Raw genomic sequence first — 12,162 nt, forward strand, 5'->3', positions numbered from 1 at the left:
TGAAACAAAGAGAAGGGATCAGAGAGGCAGAAGAGGTAGAAGAAGATCCAAGTGGCGGGGAGGGAGATGAGGAGACGAAGTTGCCATTGATGGTGGTTTTCGTGGTGGATGATTTTTGTTAAGCTAATAGATTTGAGGTAGTTGGGTGGTAGATGTTAGGGAGATCTACAACATAGATGTAAAGAGAAAATAAATAAAAAAATAAAAAATGAAAATTTTGATAACTGCACTATAGTTTAAAAAACTAATTTGTAAAAGAATTAATTGATAAAAATGATAAAATCTCATATTTATAATCTAACCTTCTCATTTTTTTTGTCTTGAAAAATAATTTGTTTTTCACCTAAATATTTGTAAATCCGCATTTTTCACGTGTGTCCCCACTCGAAACAATGGGATTCACTTTTTATTGTGAAAATTTGATTTTTTTTTTTTTAAAAAAAAAGTTTAAGTTGTCATTGATTTTTGTTTATTTTTAAAATGAAAAATAAAATAAAAAAGAAAACACTATGTGACTCTTTATTTGGAAAAGACGTGTCTGCAAAAACTGAGTCTAGATTCGGAGGTTAGGTTACCTATTGAGAAGGTATGGTGAAAAGTCATGACACCCTTCTAAGTCCGTATACTTACGGTCTCTATTAAACGAATTGAGAGAATAATAACGATGGATGCAATACAAATGGTGGCGATGTTCTCGTGAGAGCCGAACCAGGTATCAATGGGAAGCCTTGTCCTACTTGGAGGATGATACTTTGATTCCCCAATTCATTACCCAAGCATACATAGGGATAAAAAAGAAGGACTTAGAGAAATAAAGTAAGGAATGTGATTTACTATTATAATATTTATAAAAGTAAAAATTATGTTTATCATTTTATCTTTAAAAAAAATATTGTGGTCTTTATTTGGAATTTTATCTCAAAAATTAATTTAAGTAATTATATTATAAATAGAAACTGATCCAATTTTTATTTATTTATTTGATAAATAATAAATATTTTAATTTTTAAACTTTATCTATTGCTTTCTTTCACTGTTCATTTCACTTTTATATTACTTTTTAATATTTTTTAAGTAATAACTTTTAATTGGATGACAACTATTTTCAATCAATTTAAAATATAAGAATAAATGAAATTCTAATTTTTTTCAAAAAACAATTATATTAATATTTTTTGAAATTATATTATATTATATTTAAATTGTTCCAAAAACTTTTTAAAAATTCTTAAAAAATTTTAGAAATCATGACACGATTTTAGTTTTATTTTTTATTTTTAGAAATATCTCCTTTTCTATTTTTATAAATCATCCCTTAAATAAACGATTTTAGTGAGTCTTTTTTAAAGAATTTTTAGAATTCAACTCTTTAATCAACAATTCCGGCTTATATTTAAAAGAAATATATTTTTAAAAGATGATTTTCATTTTAATTGAATTACGTAACACCTTTTTTGGTAATCCATCAAAACTAGGTCAGTTTTGAAAATATTTTTTTCACCACCATATTTTATAAATTATTTTTAAAACTATCGAAGAATTGTCAAACACCCCAGGATGGGGCTGGTCCGCTATTACACATATTTAATCCGATTTTATAAATCGTTTTTTAAAACTACCGTCCATTATAAAAAAACGCAGGATGCGGCTGGTTCACCACCACAGTCGATGCTCTTCCGGTTCCAGCCTTCATGCGGCTACTAATAGGAAGTCGTCGTAGAACTCTCGAAAACTCGTATGGAAGACGCGTTTGGAACTTACTTGTACGACTGAAAAGGGTCTCTCAGGTTGCTTAAATGGTTAAGCATGCTAAGCCCGGATCAACTTACCCGTCCAACGGCTTGTAAGTGGATGTTTGACATAACAACTTAATAATTTAGAATTACTTAATAATTTAATTTAAATTATTCAATGAATTAAATATATTTGATAAATTAACTTAATTATATAATTTAAAATAAAAAATAACTTTTAATTCACTTATTCTTAAATTTACATATTCATTTTACCTTTTAATCTCAACTATTACTTCACTTCTATTATTGTTTGAACTCTTCTTAGCTTCAATATCAATATTACTATCGGCCACAACTTCATCAAGAGTTTACATTTTTTTTATTTATTATTAATTGCAATATAAATATTGTTTGATTTTTAATATTAATTTTAAAATATTTAGAATTAAATTTTAAAATAATTTGTTGTGTATTTATTTAGTAGTTAAATATTATTTCATCTTTTATAATAAATATTTTGTAATTATTTTATAAAAGTTTAGGTATTTATAATACTTTAATATGCATTTAAAAAAATAAATTTATTACTTTATATTAATAAGGTAAATAATAAATATTAATTATATTTCATGAGGGTAAACATGTCAATTTGAGATTTAGAATAAGGATTAAGTTAATTTTATCAATAACTTTAATATTTAAAACAAGAATTAAATAATAAATTTTAATGGAATAATTTAAATATAATTTAACTTAACATCAATTTAAATTTTTAAATAATTAAATAAAAATTATTAAGTTTTATCAAATACAACTGTCAATGATGGAACCGCGGGGCACATGTCCCCCTCAATTTTCCAAATAAAAAAAATTACCATACGTGTAAATTTTTTTTGGGAAATTAAAAACCAAAATGAATAATTTGCCTCCTCTAAAAAATATAAATTTAATTTTAAAAAATAAAAAATAATTGTAACTAAATATTATTACCAAAAAAATAACATTTGCTATTAATTACTAATAATATATTAAGATTAAACCAAAATTAAAAAATAAAATAAAATCTTATCAATATTATTCAAACTTATTTTTTCTTGTTCATTTAATCTTTTTCCTTTTTATACTTGTTTTTTTTTTAATGGTTGATTTAACTGTATTATAAAAAATAATACTTATTAAAATCTTATTAACTATTTATGTTTTTACTTGAATGTAAGAATATAAGATGAATCTGTCAAAATCTAAATATTAAGTTACTAGTGTTTTAATGGTTTATTTTATATGAAACATAAGTAAAATACTTTACTTTCAATTACCTTATATTTTAGTTATTGAAAAAAAATTAAGGTATTGATTTGATATTTATGAAAATCTTAGAGTTTATTTTGATCGTGTGATTTAAAAATAGTTTTTTATTTTAAAAACAAAAAACTATTTTTAAAATTTTCTAATAGTGTTTGATTGTTGTTCTCTTAAAACAATTTTAAAATATGAAGTAAAATAAATAACAATATTTAGAAAATAAGTAAAAGTTGTTTTCATAGGTTTTTAAAAACAGAAAGATAATATCAATATGTTTGACCATGTTTTTTGTTTTCTAAAACTTGTTTTTAAAAACTATTTTTAAGTTAAAAAATAAAAAAATAATTTTAGAAAACATGGCCAAACAAGCCCTTAAGCAATCTCCACTTTTAAAAGTACATAAGAAAATATGGTAAGCAATCTCCACTTTTAAAAGCACATAAGAAAATATGGTAAGCACAAAAATGAGATTAAGATATAAATGGTAAGACAATAAGACATAAAGGTGTACACCTATTCAATTTGAAAAATATCTTAAAAGTTTTTACTACGAAATAATTAAATTGTTGAAAATTTCTAATAATTTTTTTTAATTCTTTTGAAATTTTCCTTTAAAAAATCATGATAGTTTTTTTTATATGAAATCTAAAACTTTTTGTAAGTGTTTTTAGTACCATGGTTGTTTAATTTAATACATTTTTATAATTAATATTTAAAATTTATCTAATTTTTAATAATAATATAAAATACCATTAAATTGATGATCATAATATTATATTTTTCTTCAAAAGCCCCAACAAAAGACTCTTCCCCTACTGTCCCCCGTATTGTTTACCTTATTTCCCATCCATAAAGTCAACACGCATCACCTGCTTGCTTGCCTCGCAATAGAACATTCCGGAAGATTTGAATTCAAGCTAAACAAGGGTAAACTGCGCAGAATTCAATTGTGAATATCCGAATGCTGAGCTAGTGGTGTCATCCCTTAACCAGAAGATATTAGACTACACTATTTTGCTGATACCGCCAAGGGGGGTCCAAGTTGTCACTCATGTCAGGGAACGACCGCGAAAACCAGCCTCCATCATCTACTTCCATAATCGCTTAAGAGGCACACATTTCAATTCCGAACAGCAAGTGCCCTACAGTGGATGGGTTGCATAATTAAGCTATTGAGGAAGGAACCTTTAGGTTTGGGGTACACACCCTAGACTTCATCCCTCACAGGATGCATATGATGTCTACTGTCTGAACATATTCCACTGAGCAGCTGAACATCACCCAGGCAATAAAGAGTGAACTTGCGAAGACAAAGGGGAACAACAATATATACTAGTTCAGGGAAAGAAATTCTAATGCCCTGCGATTTTGGATGCCATGACAGCGTCCTAGTTTCATAAGTAACCCGGCAGCTCAGATGAAAATCACCCAAAATGAAATACCATTTTGCTTTTACGCATTTGATGAATTCATTTTCCCATCATCTAATCTTAATCAAGAACCTTCATCCATGTTTTGCATCTGGTGGTTGTCATTTCCCACAATAGACTGTGTTAAAGAAAAGACCACAACAGCATGCCATTAACATAAGGTCATTTTAATCCAAACCTGAAATTTGCAGCAGGACTACCTCCATATCATTTGACCAGCATCATGTAACTCAGTCCAGAAGTTACCTTGATTTCTCTTGAAAACTAAAAGTTCCAAAAGAAGTTCACAGCTAGTCAGCATTGCCACAAAGCAGGCATACAAGAAGACACATCTCTTAGCACTTAATCATAACAGAAGATACAATGACCTTCTCAATTACCAAAGTAGTTATTATACCAAATCACCAGATATATAGTTCCCCAATGCATAAGATCCAGTTGGAACCACGCATTGGATCTTATTATACCAAATCATCGGATACATAGTTTGCATGCTTTATGCATGATTTAGAAGGTGGACCCATTCCATCCAAAGTTGGAACCCTGTGCAAAAGAAGCAGCATCAGTATCATCAAGGTGGCAGCAATAGCATGAAATGACTCCTACTATAGAAACAGCTGGAGAAAAATTCAGTTCAAAAGGATTCTCAAGAGATTTAAAAGCTAATAAGACTTCTTATGATGGTTTCAAACAGTAAAGGTTTATTTACATGATCTAGTGCTGATGTAAAGCATGCAAACACTGTGCATATTCTTGACTTTGATGGGCCTAAACAAACAGGAAGAATGCAATGAGATGAAACATGTGCATGGCAATGACCCATCTTTACAATGACTCCAAAGGTTGAGAGATCACTTGCCTTGGAGTCATAGAATTTGAGGAAGAAGCGTGACTTCGGCACTGACAATTTAGTCTCAAGAATTGCAGAAATTGCAGCACTCAGTTCCTTATTGGTACCAGGGTTAAGGCCACCAATGGAAACCAATTCGCCATAGGCTGCTGGCTGCTCAGTCCCACCAAAAGCAATCGGTACTGAACCCTTCAACACAATCATCACATACTGCATATTGGCATCACAAAACAGTTAAAAACTAATAATTGTAATTTTAAAAAATATAAAAATATTAAGCTAACAACCACATACACTTCCTTTCATTTGTTAAGAAAAATAAGAAAAGGAAAAAAAATAATAGGAGCTAAATACAAATGCTATTACCCACACTGGAGGAATTCGTGGTTTTAGGTTTTAGTCTAAACAAACACAATGGTGTTTGGCTGCCAGGGAACTAATTTTCCAGTTAAATAATTGACACACAACTGGTCTTCGGTTGGGATGGTATGGCTTAATCAACTTTACACATGGGAGAGGAAAAAAAAAATCATCTACAGTGGGACCATAAAAGAAAATTGGAGCTATCTCCAATTCACTGAGATTGCCCCTATGAATCAGTTTTGCAATTTCAAGAAATGCCAGAATTACAAGAGTTTTATCTACATTGTCTCCGAGTTTGATGCACAGACATAGGCAAGCTCCATTATAAACTAAGAACCAACTACTCCGGGTTTGGATCGCTCTTCACTAGCAAGAAAGAAAAACCAACAAAGCATGAACATTTAGGTAGATTTCCATCATCAAACTCCCTTTCAGCAAATTCAATGCGCTCTAAATAACAAAAAATGTTAGATATAAATCAGGGTAATCACAAACTTTGCATCAAGATTATAGGTAATAGAAATATATTCTAAGCAAAATACATCCAAATTTAGCTATCCATCCAGACAAATATTGGGGCATCGATTAGGTCAAGCGTTTGCGGAGAAAACCGAAGAAAATAAAAGATATTAAAACTTTAAACATCACAAATTTTGTAGAGTCTTGGTTCCGAAGAAGAGTCTCAAAGAATCCAGATAATTTGTCGGCTTCATGTAGGTAAGCATTTCTATTTTCTGTATCCCAAACAGTGAAAAGAAAATCTAAAAATCTTAGTCACTCCATCTCCCAACGCTTTTGGGGAGCAAGCAAAAGGACGATAGAAAAAATCAAGTTAGTGAAAAATCTGAGATTAAAAACATGTAAAGCATAAGAAAGTGGATGTGAAAAGAAAGGAAGATAGAGGTTACAGCTTCAGGTTTGCCAATGATCTTGGCAACGGTAGAGGTGGCCTCAGAGAGGATGGAAGAGGTGTCTACGCCGTCCAGGCTCACGTTAGTGGACAGGTTCAGGCAAGGCATCTTCGCTCTATCACTCTTTGTTCTGCTCTGCTCTGCAAAACCCTAGTTGCTACCCTTGTCTCTCTCTTTCTCCTGTCCACCTATAGCGGTTCCCTTGGGATTGAATCTTTTTGCCCAAAATGCCCTCTAGGTATATTTGTTAACACCTCGGAAAGAAGACTGAGGAAATATAAAATATGTTATAAATATATGGTTATTGTTTTTGAACACACAATTATCCATGATAATTTTTATTTTTCTAGTAAATAATTAAATATTAAATTTAATTTTGATTTTTTTTATAACTCAAAATTCTTTTATAACTCTATTTCTTCTTTATTTTTCATTTTATTTATAACGCCTTATCAATACGACACCTTAACCCACTCCGAACCAAAAATATTCTTTCAACGCATCATTCATAGATGCACTACAAAGTTTTATATTATTTTATCATTTCCAAAAATATCTTGTTCTTCTATGCCTTATATTTAATATTTGAATTATGTTATATTTTTTCATAACTACCTACTACGTAAAATAGAATGTATAGCAAAAACTTACATGAGCCATATTTTTTGTGCCATATTTTCTATATTTAAGTTAGAAGATTGAAAATGTTTTTGTACAACCTAAAGGTGCCAAATGGGAGCGGGCCTTTACGGGTTGACAAAACCTATTTAAAAATTGTGTTGTGTTATGCAAACCCATGTAATCCAAATAGTTGACCCAACACAGCTCATGAGCTCATGGGCCAATCGTGTCGGTGTGCCATGCTAGGGGCCATCTTGGTGGGCCATGTTAATAAGTTGTGCCGATAGGCATGTTGATATGTCATTCACTTTGTCAAAATTTTTAATTTCTTTTTGAAGTCATTTTGTCTTAACTTTTTCACTATTAAATAAAATCTCTTTTTATTACTTTAAACATATCTAATGACTACTAAGCATGTACCCTCACTAGTCCAAAGATAGGAATGGAGAAATCCAAGGTATTCCCTACAAAATGACTTCCCAACTAAAGTGGAAACAAACCTATCAAATTCCAACGAACCAATAGGTAAGTCTAACAAATCGACAAATGATGCAAAAATGAATGAATAAGTAGCTCCTAGCTAAAATAGAACCCCATCTCACTAGAAATGAAATTGAATAATACTTATGACATCTAACAAAGCCTAAGCATTCTAGTATGTCATGGAAAATACTCTTCCTTAAGCTTTTAGCTTATGTGTTGTTTATTTTTTTAACTTTTTGTTGAAAGCAACTTGCTTTCAAATTTTAGATTGTTTATTTTTTCAATTTTTGTTAACTTATTACTTATTTTTAAATTTTTTTTACTAAATAGAAAATGTCAAAATATTTAGTTTTTTTTTAAATGCTAAAAGTAACGTGTTAGTTTTTTTTTTTCTCTTAATACTTAATAGAAATAAAATATTTAAAAAAAACAAATAACTTAATACTTAACACTAATAACCATTATATTGTTTTAAGTTCTATTTAGAATTTTAAGAAAAAAAGAAAAACATCACCTTAGACTTGTAGGGAACCTCAAATTACTTCATTCTCATACCCAAGATCATTAGGATGCATAAAATTCTATCATAGGCTCTCTAGATCTTATCACAATAGAAACATAATAGGACCACATTTTTAGAGATTAGTGTCATACTTGTGATTTAGATGTTCCTATATCAATTCCTAATAGTGTAAAAAGATCCAAAACTCCAAAAGATCTCATAAACACAGTGGTTTTTCACCCTAATGACTCCTCTTTGAGTCTAGGCATCGAGACAGTATAAATCTCATAGAGAGTGGAAGTTAGGGTTCTCTCTCTCTTTCTAAGTAGATAGGAAACCAAAACTGAAGTCTTAACCTCTAAGAAAGTATTTATGTACTTCTTATTGGGCTTAAGTGGCTTAATTGATTAATTAGTTCAATTGGACACTAATTAATCAAGTATAGTCTAGAGATATCATTCACTTACCTTTGTATAACCTTGTGTGATTAACAAAACACCTTTTTTGCACATAAGTAAACCAAGAACCAATCTAATCCTCATAAATTGTGTCATCAAGGTATGAGCTTGATCAACCTCTAAGACTCATAGGATGATATTAGTTCTCTCATAATTCAATTTTGAAGTTGACTCAACATCCTAATACAAAGAGTTAACTACACTTCAGTACTTTATGTATATTACAATGAAACACTAAGTGTTTGAGTTCGCAACCTACTATTCACTGTGTATAGTCTCCCCATGAATTGATGTCCATAATCTAATAAGGTAAAAGCTATCAATTTCTCAACATTGTCTCTATCATCCTTTAGTTACATATTCTCCTATTATGTGATTAAATGACACACTTTAACTCGCTAAAAGTATATGTCAAATTTCATTAAAATAATTATTGTGACGTCACAGATTTCATGATCATATATCCTTAGGATCACCTAAAAGGACATATTGTCTCAAAGTATATGAAATATCATGGTGTCTTTATTGATAATATATATTACTATTGACTTCTATCAACAGTAACCTCAATATATAAGGAATATATTATTATTTTCAATATTTTAAAAACTAGACTGGTTATTAAAATAGAAATGTTATCAGTTCATAATTCAATGGTTAGACTGGTAGTTGAACCATAATCAAATCGATGATATCATAAATATATAATTTATTTTATTAAAATTAAAAATAATTATAAAAAATTTAAATATATATAATTCAAATTTTAAATAACATTTCATTTTTTATATTTGATATATTAAATTAAATAATAAAGAAAATATAAATGTGTAATATATTAAATTTTATTAAATAAAATATGTGTAATATTTAAATATGAAGATATATTTAATATGAAAAAAAATTATAATATTTAATTTTATGTACATATCTATGTATTTTATTATTTTTAAAATTTTAAATTATTATATTAATTAATTTATAATATTTTCATACTTATCATTAACTATTATTAATATATAAAACCTTACCATATAATTTTACAAAGGAAGTGTATAACATAGTGGTCATGCACTTGTTTTTGTCACTCATGGGTCCACGACTTGAGTCCCTACTTATGCAAATCGTCTTTCCTTATATTATAACCAATCTCACATTGAAATGTTATGAATTCCATGTGTAATATAAATCTCTTACCTATACAATACCAGTTCAAGTTGAAGGTGATTGGGTTGGAGGGCTTAGTTGTTAAAATAAATTCGGCTAAATGAAAAGTAAACTTAATGTTGTTTTGGTCAAAACAATAGTTAACCGGTTCATAAGAAATCAGCTGGTTCATTTGGTTCGATAACGATCCAACCCATAAATGGTCCACGACACCTAATTGAACCAAAGAGTTCGTCGGTCGACAATCCGATCGATCAATCCAGTCTAGTTTTTAAAATATTGATTATTTTATTATTTTACTTGTAAATCAAAGTCACTACTAATTTAGGTACAAACTCAATAATCTCTCAAGGTTAAGAGATAATAAATCATAGTAACTTGGTGAAATCATGACAATATGATAACCTTACATCATGATTTATTATAAGTTTTGTCTAATGTGTAATTGTATCCACAAGTACACTTACCATTAAAACCCTATCCCACTAGCCAAGACCAGTCATCCATTCAATTAGGAGGTGATACATTGCAACCTCAAATGGATTATCTATATCCACGAACCGACTATGAACAAATTATCTACTTACAAAGAACTCATAATTTGGATCTTTCGTACAACTCCTAATGTACCCAAGTCAAGTACAATGTACCCAAGTTGACTCTTAATATATGGAATAAGGATAGATGAAAGTAAAACTGTAATATCATTATGTCATGCTTTTGAGGGTTCTATCATAATGAGACTTCTCTCTTTCAATTTTCTAAGTTTGAGATTTTTTTTAGTGGACATTCCTAAATTGAATGGCCTTGTTAGCCACAACTGAGACATGTAGTAATCTCTTTATAGCATGTGGTATCACAATGTCTCTTAACACACTTAGAACAAGGTGTATGTTAGTTCATCTTTTGAGTTAGCTTCTTATTTTTATTCCCTAACTAATTGGATCTTTTCTAATCTTGACTACCTTGTTATCATATTTGTTTCTCTTATATTGTTATTCCCTATATTGTTAGAACTCCTTACTACTCCTTTCAATATGAGGCCATTGTCTACAACTTCTGAGTATGTTTTTAGCTTATGAAAAGAAAGTATATCCTTCAAAAGTGAATTCAAACCATTCATAAACAAAATGACTTATGCTCCTCATTAGCTATAAGATTTAAAGTAAAACCAAAGAGCTGAGAAAGTATAGCCTCATACTCAACCATTATCATATCACTTTGTACTAAATGTGTAAACTCAACCTCCTTTTGGTTTCAAACACTCTTCGGAAAATCTTTCTTATAGAAGATTCCCTTAAATTAATCCCAAATTAAAGTTCATGATTCCTTAAAAGTCTTTTCTCCATTTTCCACCGGTGCTTTACCTCTCCTCTTAACATAAAGATGGTGAACATCACCTTCTATGTCTCAAAATAACCCAAAACATCAAAATACTTCACTAAATAAAAAATATAAGACTTTGTCACTATTTGGTCTAGCTCTCCTTTGAAGAAAAGAGGACCTAACTTCTTAAACTACTCAAAAGTGCTCTCACTAGAAAATGATAAACCCTATGATTGGATTCTTATAGTTCAAGCTTAAGCCTTAATAACGTGAGATTGAGCTTTTTGCGGTGCAAATTTAGTGCTTAATCAATCTCTCCCAATAACCCGCAACTTGAGTCATTTCCTCAACTGTAGAGAAAGGTGCCAAAACTTCTTTAGTGTTGCTAGTTGGAACATTTATATTTTCAATTGTTCTAAAAGGTGTAATATCTTTGGATGCTTGATTGCCACAAGATGAAATAGCACACATGGAAGCTATAAGAACCTATTCATCTCAAGGCATAAGAGGATTAGTGATGGAAGGAATACACAAAATTTGAAATGAAATAATTTAATTATTAAAGGAATTGAAATTTCAAATAAATAAATAAAGATTGTTATTGCACATCATCTAACCCAAACTTAACTATGTAAAGAAGTTTAGGACCAATCCTTTACTTGTGTATGACCCAAACCAAAGGTTAAGGCACTATTATCATTTCACATGCAAAGACCGAAGGCTCGACATGTAAGGGACCCAACAAGCTAAAATGATTAACAATATGTTAATTACAAAACTTGTTTCAAATGGTAATCAAGCCAACAAAATATCTTAATTATAAATTATCCTTACATATGAAATCCATAATCCAAATATGGTAATTTATCTAAATTGGTAGTGGTAATTGGTAAATTAAACTATTAATAATAAAATGTCACCCATTAAACTAATCTCATGACTAAGAAGTAAGAACTAAATGGATTTTTCAAAACCCCCTCCTACCCATGTGACCCTTTGTCAAAACTAAAACA

The 12,162-nt window shown here is 29.6% G+C and overlaps 1 protein-coding gene across 1 annotated transcript; it reads right to left on the reverse strand.

Moving 5' to 3' along the window:
* Positions 1 to 4,652: 4,652 nt before the first annotated feature.
* On the reverse strand, positions 4,653 to 6,798 carry LOC117921253 (macrophage migration inhibitory factor homolog). Its single transcript, XM_034839095.1, has 3 exons — positions 6,590 to 6,798; positions 5,328 to 5,528; positions 4,653 to 5,011 (listed from the first exon to the last, which is right to left on the reverse strand). Exons 1-3 carry the CDS (start codon positions 6,698 to 6,700, stop codon positions 4,976 to 4,978), a joined length of 348 nt encoding a protein of 115 aa, XP_034694986.1. The 5' UTR covers positions 6,701 to 6,798; the 3' UTR covers positions 4,653 to 4,975.
* Between the last annotated feature and the right edge of the window lie 5,364 nt (positions 6,799 to 12,162).

This window comes from Vitis riparia, chromosome 8 (genome assembly GCF_004353265.1).
Source record: "Vitis riparia cultivar Riparia Gloire de Montpellier isolate 1030 chromosome 8, EGFV_Vit.rip_1.0, whole genome shotgun sequence".
Lineage (NCBI taxonomy): Eukaryota > Viridiplantae > Streptophyta > Magnoliopsida > Vitales > Vitaceae > Vitis > Vitis riparia.